The sequence below is a fragment of the Anopheles merus genome, chromosome 2L, assembly GCF_017562075.2.
Source record: "Anopheles merus strain MAF chromosome 2L, AmerM5.1, whole genome shotgun sequence".
Taxonomy (NCBI): Eukaryota; Metazoa; Arthropoda; class Insecta; order Diptera; family Culicidae; genus Anopheles; species Anopheles merus.
In genome coordinates this window covers 26,750,691-26,773,123 of record NC_054083.1, presented here as the reverse complement: position 1 = coordinate 26,773,123, position 22,433 = coordinate 26,750,691, and the positions used below count along the sequence as shown (strand labels likewise).

The 22,433-nt window shown below is 42.2% G+C and overlaps 2 protein-coding genes across 2 annotated transcripts; both read right to left on the bottom strand.

Annotated features, from left to right (window-relative positions):
- Positions 1-5,250: 5,250 nt before the first annotated feature.
- Positions 5,251-5,907, bottom strand: LOC121592296 (leucine-rich repeat transmembrane neuronal protein 1-like). The gene has a single exon (XM_041913694.1). The coding sequence runs from the start codon at positions 5,905-5,907 to the stop codon at positions 5,251-5,253; it is 657 nt and encodes a 218-aa protein (XP_041769628.1).
- Positions 5,908-7,138: 1,231 nt separating this feature from the next.
- Positions 7,139-8,512, bottom strand: LOC121593348 (platelet glycoprotein V-like). The gene is made up of 2 exons (XM_041915617.1): positions 8,434-8,512; positions 7,139-8,343 (listed from the first exon to the last, which is right to left on the bottom strand). Exons 1-2 carry the CDS (start codon positions 8,499-8,501, stop codon positions 7,161-7,163), a joined length of 1,251 nt encoding a protein of 416 aa, XP_041771551.1. The 5' UTR covers positions 8,502-8,512; the 3' UTR covers positions 7,139-7,160.
- Between the last annotated feature and the right edge of the window lie 13,921 nt (positions 8,513-22,433).

The window sequence follows — 22,433 nt, the reverse complement described above, 5'->3', positions numbered from 1 at the left end:
AGCGAACTCACACACACACCAGGACTGATTCGCGGTTAATCACAACGCACTTGCGAAGAAAATGCAACGTAGGATACATTTGTTAATGAAATTTCATTGAACGACGATTATACTAAGCTCAGTGCAATAAATTGTACAAATGGACTATGTTGTTCAAACGAATTATTGATAATAAGCTACCCATGGACTCCAAACGTTGTACATGTTTGCCTGGTGAAATGATGATTACGTTATCAGCTAGAGGTTAATCCGGATTATACTCATCATTACAAAAAGTATGTATTAAGAGTAAGTGGTACTGGAAGGCCTTGATCGACAACGGTTTTAGTGATAAATAGATCAAAGACGAAGAAGATAAATTTATGTAAAGATCTGTTGAGTTATTGAATGATATTTATGTTTTTTTTTTAAATTTGAGAGTAAAACTGTTCTCACTTGGCTCACTCACCTTCACTTATCTGCGCGTAACATCCCTTACACATACTCAGCCGTACCGGCGAACTCGTTCGTTCCTGGGAACGTTCGCCGCGACGCTCATTTTCACTCATTTCATAGCCCTCTAGATCAAAAATTAGAAAATCGTATAGATTTTGTACTGGCCAACCTAGTGGTACAACCCTGTCTACTCATGAGCGACGAATGTTTCTCGTCGAACGAGTTCACCGGTACGGCTGACTATTACATACGTTCGTCGAAAAACATTCGTCGTTCATGAGTGGACAGGGTTGTATCAATAGGTTGGGCTGTATAAAACCTATACGGTATTCTAATTTTTGATCTAGAGGGCTTTGAAATGAGCGAAAATGAGCGTCGCGGTGAACGCGTTCCCGGGAACGAACGAGTCTCCGGTACGGCTAATTACTTTGATGAACAATCAGCCGTACCGGCGAACTCGTTCGACGAGAAACATTCGTTGCTCATGAGTGGACAGGGTTGTACCACTAGGTTGGCCAGTACAAAATCTATACGATTTTCTAATTTTTGATCTAGAGGGCTATGAAATGAGTGAAAATGAGCGTCGCGGCGAACGTTCCCAGAAACGAACGAGTTCGCCGGTACGGCGGAATTACTCATTTATGAATTATTTAGTAGGGACAGCTCAGCCGTATTACTTATTCAATAATACATATTTTGTTGAAAATCAGGAGACAACAAATATGCGAGATGATCACGGGCTTGCATGTGTAACGTCAGATTATGTTTACTCTTTTAGCGAAATACAGAATACAAGATAAGAGAGCAGTGAAAGCGTAGTGTTGTGTAAAACGGAATGGAGTTGTAAATCCCCTTCGACTTCGTGTTTGAAAAACTGAATACGACTTCAAATCAAATCCTCTATATCAAATGGATTCGGAAAAGTTGAGAATTCGAGAATGAATCCGGGTAACTCCAAACGACTCCGGACAATTCTGGACTACTCTAGATCATTGCAGTTGGCTCAGCACGTTAGTCATCAAAGGCATTAAAGGCAAGGGTTCGGATGAAGTGGCTCAGGAAACTGAAATAAAGGAGAGTTACCTTATCTATCGCCGCGGTCGGTCCCATGGTACAGTCGTCAGCTTACACGACTTAACATCATGCCCATCGTGGGTACAAGTCTACAATGGGCGGTAACCCCGTAAGACTGACTATTCGGCGGCGTGGTATCGAAAAGCATCGAAATCCTATATAATCCGGAATGTCCGCGTTGCATGTTACGCCAAATAGAAGAATCTTGGTAGACGCTTGAAAAAAATTGGTGTATCACCATAATCTGTTTCATATATTTTTAATGTAGTTAGATTGCTTGGATCAATAAATACATCTGCTTCGACTTTGCTAAATTAATCCTGTTTTCATAACTATACTTTTTTTCGCTAGATGCCTTTTCTTTTGCATCACAGCGTCATATGCTGTGTAAACAGTGCGACTGCTGTTACCACGGATAAGCAAGGATGTGTAACACACACACAACTATCATAGAACGCACTTTTTTTTAATGCGTTGCAGTCTACCGAATATTTTGACAGATTGTATAGGGACGAACCTTTCTGCAATCTGTTCTACACAAGCTAAGTAACAAGTTCTAAACAAGCTTTCTAGCGACTTGTTGAATGCACGAATAATTCTAGAATCTTCGTACTTTTCAATAAAATACCTTCATAAACATGTAAAATATTTCTTTTTGTAAGCTAAACCAAATCTGAACTAATTAAAATCCATTTTTGGATCAAAATACAGTAAACCCTCTCTTATTTGAGAGGCGATGGGACTGTCGAATAAAAGGGGTTTTCAAATTATAGAGGTTTAAAGTGAATGAAAGGTCCATACAAGACAAGAAAGAGACAGAACATTTAGTATGCAGCCTTAACTGTTGCTATAGGAAACTGCGAACAGAATCGCTAATTTGAGCATACATCTTTCAATAACCATGGCAACACCATACTCAAATAAGAGGGACACAGATTTCAGAGGTTTTCCAAATTAGAGGAACAAAAATGTACTGGAAATCAAGGGACTGTGCAAAATGTTCAAATAAGAGAGGTTTTTCAATTTGGAGAGGTGTCAAATAAGAGAGGGTTCACTGTAATCCCATCGATGAGGACACCAATGTGTACTACGTATGTGTTGCTAAGAACAAAGCGAACTGTTCCTATGGAAATTCATTTCAACCATTATGTCAAAAGGAGTCAATAATTGTCAATTTGTATCGGACGAGACCACCTGGTCTTCATACCGCAGGACTCCACACAGCATAACACGGAGCGCAACATAACAACTGACAGCTGCCAAACGCTTCAGAATACGCTTTATTGCTGGTGCCATGTTTTGAATATCCTTAGTAGGCAGCTCATTGTTCGTAGAAAAGCTACCAACCTACTGCGATGACCGACAGTTAATGAAACGCTTTACTTCCTTTCCCAAGCGTTTTGTGAATCGTTTGGCAGCTGTCAGTTGTTATGTTGCGCTCCGTTTTATGCTGTGTGGAGTCCTGCGGATACACTTTGCTACAGATACTAAATGAGCCAACGTACTAGGGATATCTAACAGCAAGCTGTTGCTAATCGTAAGCGTTTCTTGGTGCATTTTGTTCGCTCCGAAAGTTTAGGGTTAGATCGGTTTGTTATAAAACCAGCATGGTTAAAAAGATCTGTGACGATTGAGATAGGTGCATACAGCGTACAGGAGAGTTTGTGGTGGTTATGAAGCTTTCAAGCAATCCCAGCTGCTCGAGCAGCGACATATTAAGCGAAGAGATCATCAGGAGCTCCCCTTAAAACACCTTTCCAGACACATAAACAAAACAATTGTCAAATAATGTTCCATATCATATACGTTGAGGACTATAGAGTTTTAGAGTTACTATCATTCCCCGAGTTACGCAAATTTTTATGTTTGAATTTTGATATTTTTGATATGGATTTCAAATCAGTACTATTTTTCCAACAAATGATCATAAAAACTGAGCAGAATTCCCCAAAATATCAATAAAACGATTTATTGTTGTCGTTATCTATCGTGCACCATGTTTTTAATTGTGAATAAGTTTGTTGATTTCAAATGATTTTTCAGAATATTACGATTTATCTTTTGAATAAGCGCATAGATCGCAATTTCCTGTACGCTTTCCTAAACGCAAATTTTGCATTCCTCCACATTCTTACCACACTGCAATTGGTTTGAATTACGCTCGCTATTGTAACTACATCGTATCGGAGTGCAATAAGTGTCTGTGTAGGTCTCATTGGATGACATGCTACTGATCGTCAACTGCTCGATCGTAGAGCAACCTACGTCAACATGGAACCCGTCGATGGCCATCGATATGTTGATAAATTTCACCGGATTGTTGTTCATGTTTATGTAGCGCGATGAGAGGGTTATGTTGGTCCACACCATGTTTGTTAGACGGTTGTAGCTGATATCGAGCAATGTTAGCTGATGCAACTTTGCCAGCCTGCTCCAGATACTGTCATCGGTCGAGAGTACGTTTGAGGCCAGGTGTAAGTAACTTACGCTCGGTATTGTATCTTCCATGCAAACTGGCAACCACCGTAAGGTGTTATTGTTTATATTCAGATCCGCCAGATTGGATACATTCCAGCTGCAAAAGTTTAGCTCGGTGAAGCGATTGTGAGATAGCTCCAGCTTTTTTAAGCTTGATAAGAGCAACTGGCCGTCCAGACTGTGGAGACGATTGTTCGAAAGATTTATTGTCCTGAGTGCCTTCATTCCATTGAAATTGTCGAGACGGACCGTGGTGAGTAGGTTATGCGAAAGATTGATCTCCCATAATGTCGGGAACTCTACACCAGACGTAAGGGAGTAATTGAAGAAGGCAATTTGGTTGTGCATTAAATTGATGTTATGTAGATACTGCAACTTGCAGAACGGGCTTAAATCAACAGAATCTACGAGAGATCGTACGATAGCTAACACCTGCAAAACGGCCAGCTGGTTAACGCTGTCAGGCACACGTCTAAGCCGGCTCTGGATGATTGTGAGCATCTCGAGCTTAGCATTGTGCGGTTCAAATTCTATGTCACTTAGATTCGTGTCCATCAGCAACAGACTTGTCATGTTCGTATGTGACGGCAGATAACCCTGCTCTACCCGGGAGTAGTGGATGCTTGTTTCGATTGTACCGTCGTTTGAAAGTCTCACTCGATCAAGCACATCAAAATTGAGCGTAGTAATGTTTAAGTAGCGAAAGTTTAAGTACTGAACGCTGTTCGGGACATTTTTCAGTACGGATGAACCTTCTACACTGGGAGTCCAATTCGATATAGTGCAAGAGACGTGTTCGCACTGAAGCAGAACGGCCAGCACCGTCCCACGAGATATCAGCGAGTACAGAGTACTAAAGAAAGGGAAAAATAATGTTTTATACTTTGCAATTCAACCACACAATGCACCATGTCGATTGGCGCTACAAAGATACGTACACGAGCAATACTATATGCATGGTAAAAATTGCAGAAACGAAACCACTCTTAAACTTCGAACGTTTACACAACTCACATAACTTGTTTGTATCACTTTTCGCTTGCTACACGAAAATCTAATTGAGGCTGATCACAAAAGTCTAACGAAAGACCCACAGCTCGTGCTTACTTTATATTAAGCTAAGCGCGTTAACAGGGTTAATAGCCTGCATTAACCTACTGCATACGACCGTGTGCACTGTTGCGCACTGCAATTAACCACACTTTAGTCTTTTTCTGACCAATGTATTCGCATTTATTGCTTTGGTGCCCTGGATCATCATCATTATAATTGACATTCAGTTTCGGAAGTTTCGGAATCACAACGCTCAATGCAGTGCTTTTTACATACCAGTTTCGACTGAATGTCCGCTCTAGTGGAAATGCTGAAACTGCAGTCCAATGGATTTCCTTCCATTCCTAATTTCGTTAGATTGGCCGAAACTCTGTCCCAATCTATTTTGCTAATGCAGTTCGAGCTAACGTCGATGTGTAAATCTTCGCTCGGTACATACGGTACATCCAGGCGTTTTAAGTTGTTGTGCCCGAGATTCAAATACTTCAGTTGCTTGGGTATGGTACTCTCGTTCAGCGGAACGTGGGTCAGCTTGTTGTCCGTTAGGCTTAAAAACTCAATGTTCGTAAGTCTACCGAGCTGGAACATGATATCCGGCAGAAGTTGATTCGTGTCAAACGTCAAACGAGTCACATTCTGGAAAGCATGCTCCAGACACCTGGGCAACGCTGGGAATCGATTGTCGTTAATGGCCATACCGTACAGCTTTGGAATCACCCATCCACAGCAATCCATCTCCACTAGACGATTGTAGGACAAATTGAGCGAGATCAAACTGGTCGCCACCAACGAGCCCGACACCACGCTGATGTGGTTGTGGGACAGATCGAGCCAAGTGAGTGACACCATCGGCCGGAACACGTCCATGTTGATACATTTCAGCTTGTTTTCTCCTAGGTATAGTTCAGACAGCAACGGATACGGGTGTGTCGTTGTCCTGGCACACGAGTCGTACAGCGAGTGTAGCCGGTTTTTGCTCAAATCTAGCATAACTAAACGGGGCAATTCAGCCAGCAAGTTGAGATCAATTGCTTGAACAAACGACTCACTCAGTGTAAAACTTTGCAACGCCTCCAGGTTGCCTATTGTTTGTGGCAACTGCTCAAGTTTGCTGTGTTTTATCTTTAAAGTCTCCAAATTGCACCGCATCCCAAAATATATGTGGTCGAGTTGAGTTTTCTCAAGGCATACCGTGTAGTAGGTAGCATTGTCTTCCAGCACAAAACCGCGCAGCGTTGACCCGATCACAGTGATTGTGGTATGCATCTGCAAAATGTTGCGACGCTGTGCCTCAAAATATGCAAACAAATTGCTGGATATTTTTGAAGCTAAAAAATCGTGCAACTCGATAGCACCGTGCGTGATCGGGATCTGCTCCAACACCAACGCTCCCTGCTCGGTTGGGTTCCAGTGCCATATTTCACATATGAAGTCTCCGTCACAATGGAAGCGGAGTGATCTCGCTGGCTGAACGAAAAGAACGAGAGCACTGCAAGACAACGGTTTCTGAGTTCAATCTGAGAACTACCTATGAACGAACCACTCTACATACCTTATCAGTAGTGTTTTGCCTGTCAACTTCATTGCGACACTGACTTCGAGCAAGAGCAAAACATCGCTTTTAGAGGAAAAATAACGCAGAGGCGTTAAAAACCTCACCCGAATTAAGTTACATTAGCTCCATCATCGTGTTCTAGTGAATCGATAAAAAGAAGCTAATTTTAAAATTTTCATTAATCCGTGCGTTTATTGAGTTGTCTACTAAATTGTTTCGATGCGCCCCGCAGTCACGTGAGTGTCAATTTAGTCATAGTAAATGAAATGTAATTTCTTGAAATTTTTTTTTATTCTGGAGGGACGGCTTTGCCGTATTCCTAATTTCTTGGCATTTAAATGATGTAAAAAATTAGAAGCAAAAAACTGCATACATAAGTAGAACGCCAAACATGAAAAGAATCTATTAGCTGATTCAACTGCTGGGAGGATATCATCAATGTTATGTCCTTCAAGTGATAAGACAAAGTCTTTGCAACATTTACCCGTAATATATTACCCTTTTTTATTTAATTAACTTTTTAGATGTATTACAATTTCTCCTATCTGTGTAGCACACAGGTTCTTCACCAATCTGCATACGTGCACGATTGAACGAGCAGTCGATTGGGTTGCAAATCATTTCTAGCGTCGTAACGTTCGGTGACAGACTGTTGATATCGAACGTGTCGATCGCATTGTAAGATGCAATAATTCTCATACCCATGCGCACAGCCGGAACATGTAGCACTGTTATGCTGTTGTGCTGCAGGTCGAGAAACAGCAACGAATCCGAAATGTTGTCCAACACTGCCTTCGCCAGCCAGGTTGTGGCTAATGTCTAGCTGTTGCAAACGTTTCAGCGTAAAGACGTTGTACCACGTATCGCTATCGATTAGTGCGTTCCTGTCGAGTATCAGGTACAGCACGTTGGGCATGGTCAACGACAGACAGGTCGGTAAGATCGACAACAGATTTCGACTCAACGCGAGGCGGGTCAAATTGGGAAGATGCCACTCGCAACAGTACAGCGTCTCTAAACGGTTCCCGGGCAGTTCGAGCGTTTGCAAGCTATTCGACACCAGCGCTGCTTGCACGCGCCGGATCCGGTTGTTCTGGAAATCTAGCGTCTGCAGTGCCTGCATTCCGTTGAACGCGCCCAAGTTGATCGTGGTCAGCAGATTGTCCGACAGAAACAACAGTCGCAGGCTCGCGAAATCGCCAACAGATGCGGCCGGCAGATGGAGAAACAGAATTTTGTTACTGCACAGATTAAGCTCGTACAGACGCGTCAGCTTGCTGAACAGACACAAGTTGACCGTTTCGATGGGTGACTTTGTTATTGTGACCGTTTCCAACGCTACCAGATGTACGATGGTGCTCGGGATGGTTTTTAGCCGGCTTTCAGTAATGGTGAGGAAATTTAATTGCCCATTGCCGGCAACGAACGCGATGTCGTTGAGATACGTTCGAGTGAGCTTCAGGCGTACTGTGGCGGTGGCCGACGGCATTACCACCTTTTTGACGGAAGATCGTTCTATCTCGATCGCCATTATCTTGTCCAGGGTGGCCAGGTTGAATGTGTTGGCCTTCAGATGGGAAAGTTTTAACATTAAAGTATCGTTCGGGATATTGGCAAGCAAAAATGTGCCTTCCTCGCTGGGAGTCCACTTCTTTATGGTGCACAGCATGTTGGCGCACAAAAACTGGAATGCTGCACTGGGCGCAGGCACTAACAGCAGCAGTGAAGCGATGGTGAAACATTTCTTCCTAAGGAGGATAACAAAACACACATAATGCTTAATCAAACTGAGTGTAGGTAATGGATAAATAGTAAGATAATCTAAACGCATTGATTACATGGTTGCTGCGGAAAAAAACAGAGATGGCACACTAGCAATACTGGCTCGTTTATGGGTAACACACATCAACGGTACGCTGTACACTGTATAGTGTTTTGTGGAGTTGGGCCACTACTCTGTTCAATTTGAAATTAAATGAAAAAAGTGACCAATTTACGAACGTTGTCGACACGCTCGTTGGCAAAGCATTTATCATCGTGCATTAAAAGATCGTTTTACATACTCGACACTGGTAGAAATCGTTTACAATTTGCCTATTCCAAGTGCGATATTAGCGTATTAGATTTCAGCATTACTAGAAAGCTATTCACTGCAGTAGTCGAATGCCCCGGTGTACACGAAACACAGCCACCTCCTTCTCCATTAACGTCAAAAGGGTTGATGGTTGCACAGACCGGACGCTCGACAGCTGAAAGACTGCGGTGGGGACCCCCACAGGGTTCATTTACTCACTCAACTCCGCTGTGGAACGGGATGCAGCTAGTTCCGGCCACCTGCACCTCTTCAGGTAGTGTCGATCTGCAACGCCGCGGTACGGGTATGCACTTATGTGACCTCGAAAACTGTGACGAGTCAATAGTCTTACTGGGTCCAAAGAAAGACACTGTGCGTATCACTGCGGCGCCTGTTGAGTAAGCCCGCCAGTGACTTTGATGCATCATGGAATCAAGTCAAGTTATATCCACGGACGTCCAGGGACGTTATGTCCATACATTGGAGGTGTCGCAGAGGAGGGTCCGAGGGGTCTCGACCCATTTCGATCCAACTGAATATGGTAGGGCCTGGAGATGGACATGGGATTCGACTTGACTCCGAGCAAATTGGCATGGGTCGGTTCTCGTAGTCTTGTTAGTTTCGGTAACTCTAATGCTGGGCTGCTATCCTGGCGGAGGGGTCCATACCGGAATTTGGGGTGATGGATTCAATACGCAACGACCAAAGTTGTCAATCGCATCTAGTGTGACGAGTATGGTGGTAAGTGGTGTGTTTGTGGACAGATCCTGTGGTCTTTGGTCAGGATTAAGACTCAAATAGCCAAAATTGCTTATGCAGCCAATTTTGGCAAGCTAAATATCGCTGCATGACTTCGCCGTTTGCAGTCGATAAACAGCATCAAAGTTCCTGATGGTCCTTCTAAATAGCGCCTATGCAGCTTCCTTATGCCAGGGTGCCGGGGATTATTTTTCTTTGTGTTTTATTTTCAAGCAAGGTGTCATCAATGAAATAAACAACACAATTTTTTGTTTTCTTTATGTGCATGTTTATTTGTGAACTGTTCATAACTTTCTCAACATTTTAAATAATTTACAGTTATCTCAAAATCACTAAACTATTAAGTGTTGCTGCTTCAAATAACTAGTATAACTGGAGCACAAACCACGAGACGGCGTCTGTCTTTGACACTTGTCACCTTAGCTTTGACAAGAGTCACCTTGTACCGATTTAAGCTATAAAGTTCCACCAAGCTCAGTACACGTTCTTAAAAAGCCTTAAAGTTTCATCGTGAACCATACATATCAAGCTAATCACCCACAAGGTTCCTGAGAGTACCATGTGCTTCTTAAAAAGCTAGATAGTACCGCAAAGTACCGTCTATCTCTTAATCACCCACAAAGTACCCAAATAGCCAGCTCGTACTTTATAGCTGATTTAGGGCTGTTTAACGAAAAATCGTTCCGATGTCGTACTTTGTGGCTGATTAAGAGATCGACGGTATTTTGCGAAACTATGCAGCTTTTTAACAGGCACATGGTACTATTTGGAACTTTGCGGCTGATTAGCACTATGTGTAGGGTTCACGATTGAACTTGAAAGCTTGTTAAGAAAGCGTACCGAACTTGGTGAAATTTTATAGCTTTTTAATGCATGACATCGGTGCAAGGTGGCTTTTGTCAAATTGTCAAAGTCTGACGCCGTCAATCATCTCATTGTTGCTGCACAAGTTAGATTAGTTCTTTGAAGAAGGGATTTTGAGGGAAGTGATTGTGATTGTACAGTAAATTGTGTGACATTTTGTATAATTCATGAATATTCAGGATATCAAAATATTCACATGTACACAAACAAAACAAATCCTGTTGTTTATTTCATCGATGATGCTTGCTTGAAAATAAAACACAAAGAAAAATAGTCCCCGGCACCCTGGCATATGGAAGCTGCTTAGGCGCTATTTAGAAGGGCCACCTGGAACTTTGATGCTGTTTATCGACTGCAAAAGGCGAATTCAAGCAGCGATCTTTAGCATGCCAAAATTGGCTGCTTAAGCAATTCTGGCTATTTGGGTGCAATATCGGAACAATTTTTCGTTAAACAGCCCCAATAAGCTATAAAGTACGAGCTGGCTATTCGGCGGACCTTTCCGCGTAGGACGATGCGCCAAGTAAAAGATTCTCAATCCAATCCATTTCTCAATTCAATTTAAATTTCATGTTACCTCTAAATATTGCTTTATTATCATATAATATAAAGGATGATTGTCGATCAGTGCTCTCCAACATTTTTGGTATCGCGGACCACTTGGCTTTGAAAATACATTTGCCACACCGTTCACATCGTTCGGGGGCATACATTTCGTAGACTTAGTTAAAAGTTTTTGCTCAAAAATATGTTTAAATCTCATTCTAGGAATGACTGGTGAAACTTTAATATTGATTGTGGGTAAAACAATGCACAATGTGTAAAGTAATAAGCTTTTCTTTTTCAAAAATCAATTCTTTTGTGGATCACGTCTGTTCACGCCACGGACCACAGGTTGGAGACCACTGGTATAGAGGATAAGAACGTCTAAGCAACTCTCAGTAGACGGCTTGAAAACGAGGTAAAAGAGAGTGAATATTATGTTAAACAACAACAATCACCGCATTCTTATCTTGTTATTAATATTTCGCGAGAAAAAGGTCAATCTGGACTAGATTGATCAGACAAAGGGGATGAAAAAACGGGACACAATATCTACGTCGAATATTGATGCTAAATGTGTTTCATTTCAATATAAATGCTTATTACGCCTTCGTAGCTGGCTTTCCGATAGATACGTAATGACCGGTATATACTGGACAATATAGCTTCGTAGCGTGACGGACCGGTCTCATGGTACAGTCGTCAACTCGTACGACTTAACAACATGCCCGTCATGGGTTCAAGCCCCAAATAGACCGTGCCGCCATACGTAGGACTGACTATCCTGTTATGGGGGGAAAATCAATAAGTCACTGAAAGCCAACCCCACAAGTGTGTTGGCAGGCCTTGACCGGCATCGGTTGTTGAGCCAAAGAAGAAGAAGCGTGACGGACCGCATACAGAACCCTCAGGCGCTACATGTGGCCTGCGCGCCGTCAGTTTGACGTACCTATATTAGACCAACTCATAAAAAGTGAAACAATTTAGGAATGTTTTAGGAAATTGTCTAGAAATTGTTAAGATATTTTAGAATCTAGGAATTTTTGGAACCATTGATCAGCCCAATCTAAACTGCAAAGAGTTGAACTCTATGTAAATTTCAAACAACCGTCGTGTTGTATTCAAATATTCTACGTTGCCTTCTGATGAGCAGTGTTGAAATATTTCATACGCTCGACTGAAAGATTTCACTACTAACCCATTTGCAGTGTTCGTCGGCATATTTCGGTTCGAATAAAGTATAAGTAAATGTTTGTGTTTGATAAACGAATTTTATTATTGTGTTCATCAGAGTCAACAAACTAGACCTAGCACATTTATAACAAAACTGGCCTGAGTAACGTCCTTACTTACTTATCCGGCGCTACAACCACTTTGCGGTCTTGGCCTGGCTCAAACTGGCCTGAGTAAACTGGGTTTTATTTATCGTAGGTTACAATCAATCTAGATGGTGCAAAGGTGTGACAAATAAAGCACTGCCGTGAATTGTGGATTCACTTTGATCACTTCAACCACTCAGATGCGTACTAAAAGCATTTACATTAGGAATGTTCCAATGCCGGTTTCAACGCTTGTGTACAATTCTAGGAATGGAATAGTAGATTAAGCTTCCATGACCTTGTACACTTCGTTACCATGTAGCTATTTAGTTTGTAGTTCCCGTATTACGATGAAAATAGGAGCTTCATTAAGATAAATCGATTCCTGGTTTCAACCACAGCAAAGTGAGAAGTAAATTTAACTTTGGTGTTGTTATTGTAGCCCCCATTTCCCACTAGACTAGTCGAAAGGGTGCGTATTGTGCCTTTTTTGTGCCCATGTTTTCCTCCGCCTTCAAACTGGCGCTCTTTGATTGATCATGCTTGCCTTTCTCCGGTAGGTGAGCCTTTGTGTAGTACGGTGCCATGCACGGAAAGCGCCTACCATTCCATTCGGTAGCGTTGCGTAGTGGGTGCTGTAATGTCTGCTCACCTGCCACGGAAGTCCGGATTTCAGGGGCCTTTTGGGCACGTTTCGTGCACACCTGGGTAGATTAATGCTCGGCAAAGCATGGTATGAATACGAGTCCCGCCGAATGAATACGGGTCCGTTTAAATGAGTTAAAAAAAAGAGAGAAAGAGAAATAAGGGGAGAGAGAGAGAGAGAGAAAGAGAGAAAGAGAGAGAGAGAGAGAGAGATAGATAGAGAGAGAGAGAGATCGAACATCGAAGATGAAAGAACAGTGAGATCATCCCCATACACCGGCAGCTTTTTACTTGATTATTTATTTACGGATCTTCACACATGCTTAACGGGTTCATCAAAAATTCAGGTGAGATCGGTATGAATTCTTTTGTGCGCCATCTGTTTTGCCCGCCACCCGTTCGGGCCCTAACGGAGATACTGGGCTGGTTTCAGTATGCCGAAAGGAATTCCGGCAATTGTCGGCTGCTGGTAGCTTATTCGTACGTGCTAGTTGAACGGCTAAATCCCTCCCTGTTCTAGACTGCAGTATAGCTAAACATGGCAAGCTTATCCGAACGATGATCGAATGTGCGATAGGATCGTGGTCAAAATAGCGTTTTTAGGTATGGTAACTTAGCCAACTGATGCTTATGTTAAGTAGATTTTGCACTGCGGGTTGCATAATGACAGGCGTACAAATCTGTTGATTGCATACTTTGTTTAATTTCAGGGGGTTGTACTATCTAAATGTACGCTCCTAAAAGTATGCAATCAGTGTTTCAAACGCTACTTTAGGTTAGTTTTTTTAACAACTATTTTATCAATTAATCTTAACCTGCTTAAAGCATGTTTGTAATGTACATTTTATTTTACCCGTAAAACATTACTTGTAGTCACACTGTGTATCCTTGAAACAGAAGCTAAACACCGACTACACCAATACCTGATGTTATGCAGATAATTTCTCACCTTCGAGCACCCACTTAGGGTCCGTTCCGAGTAGTGAAGGAAAAAAAGTAGTCTCCTTCTACCTGTTTCCTACCCTTTCTTCATATTCTACAGGGAGCATCATTTTTCTTCGTCTACTCCACTGCCTAAATTCCTGCCGGTCCCGTCAAAAGATGGTGGAAATGGACAGATCAAGGGCGCCTTTGTTTTCCGTTGCACGGGTTCGGACCGTTCTGATACTACAGGTAAGCTTCATCCGAAAATTCATACCAAGTAAAGACGGGGGTATGCATTCCTGGGACGCTTTTCTCCGGGTGAAAAACATTAACCCAGTTACACGATCTGGGCCAGTAGTGCGTAAGGAAATTGGTTGCAAATAACGTTGGTTCGTTTCACCCCACACGTTTGGCCACAGCCATCGAATCGAAAGCGAGGAAAAGCTCAAGGTAAGCCGGAAACAGTACTACTTTGTGGTAAGGACAGTCGCAACAGGAAGCGTGTGTTTGAAAAATTCTAAACCACTGACCAGTGTTCGTAGCACCAAATCACATACGAACAGCACGAGAAACATCGACCAAGAATGAGGTCCAAATCCCTGCTCGTTAGTTGCAGATACGTACAACACATTCCCGGGCACACACACACACACACATACACAGCGTAAGGACGTTTCTGACCACGGGGGAAAAGTTTTTACTGCAACCGCAGCAATTAGCTTCCGGTGGTGCTACGGCCGACCGGATAGCCGGGGCCAGAAAAGGTCGTGTTTGGTTGTTTTTGTTTGGCGAACGACGGGCGACGGAAGTTTACAGTCGGTGAATTAATTTGGATAATGAGTGACACAACACACCTTGCTGCCCTGCCGTTTGGTAACGGATGACGGAGGAGCAGGGAGGGGGAGGTGAGTTCGTAAAGCCACAGTTGGGCGCATTGTTGTAATCAAATGGGTTTTAGCTGCTTGTGTTGAGAAATTGGTTTCTCCGAACTCGAACACCATACGCAATGAACCGAAAGCATGAACCCAGCGGCCCAGTGTCTTCTTACAGGTTGGTAGGAAAGTGAGCTTGATTAATTGTTTCGGTGAAAGAGATTTTCTTTTATTTACTGTATTGCTAGTCGTAGCAAATACGTGGCAAGCTTTAAGTGGTTGCCAACGAACGGCTAGTGTCGATGAAGAATAGTAAACATAAGAGTGTATAATAGTTAGACATCAATGGATTTGTTTTCCACCAGGACTTGTGTAGTAAGGCGTTATAAATAGTTTAAGTAATGTTTGTTTGTTATTATTTTTGGATTATGTTGTTAAATGTACATACTTACTTACTTATCCGGGTCTTGGCCTGTCTCAGGAGTGTCTTCAGGACTGTGAATGTATGATTTGTTTAATATTTTAGTATTAACATTTTATTGTTATTTTTTAGTGAAACAGCACACTTGTTTATAATTTCCAGTTGATATTTTTTCTTGGTTGTTGAATACTTGCATCCTTTTTTTAATATTCTTTAATCCTATTTTCTATTCAGATTTTTAAATTATATTTTAGGGTTCGATTCGGTACTTTGTTTATCTGTTGTAACTGCTATACTATATTCCCCCAATTTTTGTACTTTGTATGGCTCATTGTTTTGATACAGTTTTTGTTCAAAAAGGTGGTAAGTTTCATTTGTTGCAAAATTATCCTTTTCTTCTTCAGAGTTTTTTATTATCTATTTTAATTGTTTGCACATTATACACTTTGTTTCTCAGTTTCCCAATATAATATTGCTCGTCAAGCTGCAAGTGCCGTTTTGCACTTTTTTGAAAACTTGATAAAGCATAAAACAATAGCTTGTAATTGTCTGTTTTTCGCATTGCAAACCATACGGAAGCCGACCGACAAACGGTTTCAGACGCTGGAAATGAATCGTTACACTGGCAACGCAAAAATCTACCGAACAAAGAGGCTTACGGAAAACAACAGCTACGGCACCTCATGCTTTTCCCAAGCCAATGCCTTCAGACACACACACACACACACTGACTGTGGGGGCAATTATTTCACTTCCCAACCTAATCTCTTGCACGAGACCGTACCGGAACCTTTCTTCTCCGGACCGGAGCAAAGTGAGGATGACCCAGTGAGTCGTTACGGGTACGCCGGGTGCTGGAGTGCCTTCTTCTCGGTTACACACTCTCCGGGAGCCCATCGGTCCTTTATCAAAAAGCAATCGAGAACAATTTCGTCCTCGAATGTTTCGCTCCACCTTGCCCCACCCTCCCATACGAAAACCTTCGTTTCCGACGCGTGGAGCGGTGTGCCGGGTGTAATTAAATTAAACGTTAAACTTTCGGCGTCTCTATTAGTGGTTTTGCCCAATTAGGGATAATATTGATTTTTGTTGATCGTTGTATCTGTAGTATGTGAGTGTGTGTGTGAAAGTGAGGGACTTAGTTTCACCGTGCCAGACAATGGCGGTGGCGTTGGCTTTTCTCCGGGAATCAATCGGGTTGGGTTTCTGTCGGATTGAAGGGTGGTCCCATTGTGTTTCCCCGAGGGGCGCACGAGTTTGATCGTTATTGTTTGTTTTAGTGTGCTCACCACGAGTTGCTAATGATGAGCTTTCCGTCATCCGTGTGTTAAGTCCGCGCCGGGGAAAACTTACCGCTTTTCCCGCCGTGTTCGGTGGTGGCTGTGGCAGGTGAAGGAGGACGGGACGGTCGGAGGTTAGCTGCTAGTTAAGCGTCATCGCACGCTTCAGCTTGGACGCGTGGATTATTGTTTATCTTCTCGCAGAAGGACATCATTACGCGAGTGGGAGTGAGTTGTGTGCGCGCGCGCGTGTGTGTGTGTGTTTGTGTGCGCTTGTAAAGGTTTTTGTTCGGAGAGCTCTTAGGATGAAATTAGTTTGCTCCGTTTTCCCTCATCGGCTTAAGGAGCGTTTCCTTTGTTTTGTGTTTTTGCTTTATTAATCCGAAGTGTTTGGTGAAGGCAATGGTGTGCCGAGCTTTTCTGAAGTGCAAGCTGACGGAAAGCACTTGAGCGTGATGCTTAACTTTACACCGTGTTGTGTGCTTAGTGGTCACAAAACAAAGCGAGACTTAACAACAAAAGTGTTTTCATTTAAATCCACCCCTCTGTGGATTGTTGAAGACATTTATACGGATGAACATGTACAATCGCTCGTGACTGCGTTGAATGAGAACAAATAATCAATCAAACACGATTTAACTAAGCATTCATCGCCCTACTTAATTGGCCATCGTATCGAGGTAAGAGCTCTTTAAGCCTTTTTCCGTTCTTGCGGAAAATCTTCCGATAGGAAGGGCCCGACCGGGTGCTAGCTGGCAAGAGCGGTACCGATAAACATACGTGCAATAAAGCATCTACTCGTCCGATTCTTGTTAAAATAACTAAATCCATTTCCGGAAAGCTAAGCTCAATTAGCTCGATGCAGAGCAGCGCCCGTGGGATGATGGGAAGTGGGCTGCTTAAACCGCAAGAGCTACGTGAAAAACGAAAGTTTTCTTCCAAAATAGCTCTCCTGCACACTGTTCGTGTGCACCGGTGCTGGAGCAGTCAACTGGTGCTTCGTATCGTATCGAGGATTTTTGATTCTATAGAACCATCCTTTTGTGTGGTGGAGATTCGCTCAAAAAACTACTACCGAGAGTCTTCGTAAATAACCGGTTTAAAGCCTCTTATCTTTTGTTTTTGTTTAGGATTTGTTAAGATATATTTGCGTGAAATTGTGCGATGAGAAAGTTCTAAACAATGCATATTAAGATATTATTATCAGGAATTGGTACAAACTGTGACATAAAAAGTTAGCTCATTTATTATATTATTAAAAAAACCAGGACAAGCCTGGTCTTGTGGCATAATCATTGTTATCGACTATCTTTTCGATTTAATGATGTTTTTATAAAGCAATTTATAAATGAGTAGTTGAACATCTGAACTATGTTAAATTGAATTTAAACTATGAACAGCACAACCTGAACAATTCACTTAAATAAAGTGCAAACATATTTAGTTTTTAAATGCTGTTTTTGACTGATTTTGAAAGATGGAAAGAAACTATTCGTATACAAATTACAGAATATCTTTTAGAATAACATTTTACTATCGAATGATGCATCGTTCGGTATGTTCGAACTTGTGATCAATATCCCCGTAACGTATACATGAAAAAAATGCCCTTTTTCGGCTGGCTGTAGAAAAAAAAACTAGGAGAGATAATTTCTTAACATGTACATCATTTGAAAGTTAATTATTTAAGCCAGTACCAGTTTGCGGACGAGTGTGTCATGTCGAAATTCTGCCGAAATTCTCCTAATATGAACGCATTGTGTTTTCCCGGTCCAGATAAACCAGTAATGTAGCCACTTGTACCTCTGTCTTCATTTTTTGTTTTGTGTCGGATGCACGGGGATTAAAACAATTAAAACAACAACCACGACTTATATGCATCGACACACAAATTATTATAAAATCTTTATTCCCTATTCCTAATACTAAAACGGGCCCGTTTATCCTAGCCTAGCTCTACCGAACGAATGTGTATACTCTCTCTCTCTCTCTTCGCTCCCTTCTGCTCCTTTGGTCAGCGACCCGGGAACTCACGCACCTCCTTTCACGCACACATCATACAAGAGCCGTCGACTGCTGTCGGTGAGTGGCGCGTCCCGGTGGACAGAACTGCGTAGTAGGACCACAATATTTTGCATCTTTTGGAACCTCAAAAATGAACCTGGGCTCTCTTGCGATGGTTTGATTGTTGTCTAATAGTGCCAAGATGTTAGCGACCAAAACGCAGAAACGTTCTTATACGATGACAAACTTCTGTAGGCAGTCCAATTAAGATGCCACAGGGTGTCATTCGTTGATCGTGCACGCTTCTAAGTTGGTTGGTTTACTGTTTTGGTCATCATGGTTAGATTTCGAATCATAAAGGTGTCAATGTGAGGTGACTGATAGAGGTTATCTGTTGTCTCATGGGCTACTACTATTCAAAGTGCAATTAACGTTTTGTTAGAGCGTGTGAAGACAATCGCATGATAAACCCATGAATTGGTCAATTTTGCAAATGCAACCGTTATGTAAATTTAACATTGTTTCAACACGACAATAAGACTTTCTGAATGAAGGAAATCGCACACGAAATTTTATACTGATGAGATACACTAAAGCCTGGTTACAATAATTTTATTTAATGTTTTGCATGCGACATGCATTTGATGGGAGAGCTTTTGACGTTCACCAACGCAAAACAATGTTTTAAATATAATGAAACAGCTCCATACACGCAATATTTTTTATTTTATTTTGTTTTATTCGTTCTTCTTAATTTCACGCAAATCAGTTGGTTTATTTTAAACTATTTTAGGGGTGTTTTCGATCGTATTTGAAAACAAAAACGAGCATTTAAAGAAACCTTGTTGTTTTAAAGACAACGAAGATTCCACTCTGCTGCTGTTTACGAGTACAAAGATTGTCAAAGTGCTTTTTCATAATGAATCAGATATCATTTTATCTGACATGGCATGACTTATCCATAAAGCATTTTTATAATGACTGAATCCACGTTTGCCTCGATAATTTTTCTGCTGTTCAGACTTTTGTATCATCTCCGGAATATCCTCAATAATTTTTGCGGCATGGCAGGATGGAGTCTTCAAGAAGCGATATTGATCCTTTTTTGTTATTTGTTGACTGATCATATTTTTGGCCATCTATTGCCGCTTTTCAAATTATTAAAGATTACAATTAGTTTTTAAAGTAGGTATCTTCATTTTTGAACCATGCGCGGATGATATAATTACAGAAAAACAACAATAATTTCCCAAATGTTTCTTAAACATTAAAATATAATCATTTAAAAGCAATAATAAAAAAACGCATTCTCCTGGCCCGCGGCACTCGATCATTTACTAATGTTGGCCCTTTGCCTCAAAAGTTTGCCGACCGCTGCTGTATGGGATGTGTTGTAAAACTTCTTCTTCTCTATCCCTTACGAAGCGCCTAGAGGTATGCAAAGTTGATCCCAATCATCCAAACTATCGCTTGTGAATATAAATAACGTGAATAAACAATAAGAAACGAATGGTAATGGGTTTGAACCCTTGAGGAGCATGTTGCTAGCACGCACAGCTTGACGAATACGAAACGACCGTAGTACGAACCGACACTGGGCTACCACAATAATGATAATATGTATTACTTACTTTCTTACATATTTATTCGCTACTATGACCGCTCTGCGATCGTGGCATTCTTCTGGAGTAGAAACCACTCCGGGTTTTGCGTCTTTTGTCAGGCTCTCCGTTATCTTAATGGTGGACGTCATGCTGTATTGTCACCTTTAGGTGGGTTTAAAAGTGTATTAACTGACTAAAAAGAAACATAGTTTGCATACCTTTAGGCGCCTTACATCATTTTAACATTTTAGCCTAAATGAGCTGATGTACTAAAACACTGATTTTTACTTTAAACTCTTCAATGACCAACAGCCAATTACCGATTTGGTCGCATATCACATTTAGTAGACATGAATACTATTCCATAGTGTTAACTTGTATCTATATATTTTTATATTACATTTCTAGCTCTTTCATCCTGTCCCAAAGTCTTACCTTTTTATCTCTCCTACGACCTTTTTGTTGCATCTTCAACCAGTATGGTTTATGATATCAGCTAATAAGCACAAATCAAGCACCGCTGCCGTCCTTGCTTGGTACACCAACGCTTTGGCCTTATCGTAGCTCTTATCGTTTTTTCCCTTGCATGCCTTTCCCATTCCTTTTTATGTTTGCCAATTTAGCTCGTGAAGCATCGCGTACCGTTTCTTCATTTGCCCTCCGCTTCGTTTGCCGGTATCATTGGCGGGCTGCCAGCAGCAACAAACCAAAAACGGATGTCAACACGAGATCGCCAACCAGGCAGTGTCCATAAATATTGCTAACCTCCAAACGATACCGTAGATAAATTGGGGCTCCAAACTCGTCCCACCCGTCTTGCAGGTCTTTAGTGCCACTGGCTTCCATTACAGTGCCAGATTGTAAGTGTGGCACTGCCAGGCACTTCTATGTGCGTGCCTCTGTGTGTGTGTGTTTGTTTGAGTGCGCTAAAATGGGAAGCCCTATTCTGAGCATAAATAACAGTAAACAATGGGGGCTTTTTTCGGCGTTAGTGTTAGCCATTTGATTTAGCAGCAGCCGCGCCGCCGGGAGGCGAATATGGTGGTGCTTGATTTTGGAAATAGTGGCCCAGGAATAGTGGGGGTTTCACTGTCCCTTTTTTGTTGGGCTAGGTTCAGGTTGACCCAAAGCATAGTACAGCTTGAACTGTATGTGGCGTACGTGAAAGCATACTTTATTGAATACATTAACTGAATCGCTCGTCCCGTACTGTGCGACCGTAATCCCGTGCGGTAGCTAATACAACCACACGCCTGCACCGTGGTCGGGCAGCGTGATTGCAAACGCCGTGACATCCTGAACTCTCGCCACGTGCGGGTGAGAGTGTGTGTGTGTGTGTGTGTGTGTGTGTGTGTGTGTGTGTTGTGTGTGTGGATATGTTTCCTCCGAAGCAATGAACATAGACACTCACACCCACATGTACCGGGCCTGCTAAACGGCGAACGGGGGCTCGGTGCGACGGTACCACCGGGCAACGGTACCGGTGCGACAGGGTTTCAGAGATTCGCGGTTTGCGGATGGTCTTTGTGGAAATTAATTACCTGCGCGGGAAGAGATTAAATTACCTTTCGCCTTGTGCAATAAAACACTCTATTGAATTTACCGCAATTTCGGAGTGCGCTTGTGGCAGCGGCCCGGGTGCTGGGGTTTAAGGGCACAACCCGTGCGCTTCAAGTGCAGTACACGAGGTTAGCTGTTGGAAGTGGGTTGCGCTTGTGTTCGATGTACCCCCGCCCTGACCGGTGAGTTTGGTGTAAAATGTGTGCAGTGAGATTGATAACCGGATTCGAGGGTGAATAATTTGCCCAGCACAGCAAGAAGCGTGAGTGTGCCCGATCAATAGTGTCCCGGAAGCGTCATATTCGGAGGGTATAATGTTGAGCGTGGTTAAGAAAAAAAGCACTTCAATACAATGTATTCGTGAACAGTGAACATTGAACAGTACCGATTTTTGCGAGCGGATCAGAAGAGGGGAGCTGATTTTCATTTAATTGTTATAAAACTACATCGAAAGGGGTCAATGTAAATCATGTCTCAAATGACAAAGTTGAAAAAATTGGTTTGGAAAATTAAAATCCATAAAAGAAATCCGTTCAGTCATCGACAAAAGGATTTCAATACTTCAATTGTGTTGTACTGTTGATTCTCGAGAGAGAAAAAAAAAAACAAATGCGCCCAAATGTATGCAATTTAAATACAAAAGTAAAAGCGCCTGAAATTATGCACTCCTGCCGTACCGAAAGCAGCGGAGCTGAGAAACAAGGCAAACATTTGTTCGTTAAATGTTGAACCAAATTAATGAATCATAAATAAAGGAACGCATTCTGTCATGTTCGTTGACAGAAGGTGCCTCATGCGATGCAAAGCTCACGTCGTGCTGCAGCAGTGTCCCGTCCCGCAGGAAACACCTTTTGCCAGGGTTAGGCGGCATGTTTTGCGTCTGCCGATTGGAATGGGACACGAAAGCAAATGTACCAGCAGCCAGTGAGGTTGGGAAGAAAGCCCCAGCGACGCTTAAAAGAAAACAGA

Bases quoted from the DNA above. Each gene is read 5' to 3' on its own strand.
- LOC121592296 (XM_041913694.1), bottom strand. From the start codon at position 5,907: ATGGACGTGTTCCGGCCGATGGTGTCACTCACTTGGCTCGATCTGTCC.
- LOC121593348 (XM_041915617.1), bottom strand. From the start codon at position 8,501: ATGTGTGTTACCCATAAACGAGCCAGTATTGCTAGTGTGCCATCTCTG. The intron at 8,344-8,433 runs GTAATCAATGCG...TATCCTCCTTAG, and splicing joins TTTTTTTCCGCAGCAACCAT to GAAGAAATGTTTCACCATCG.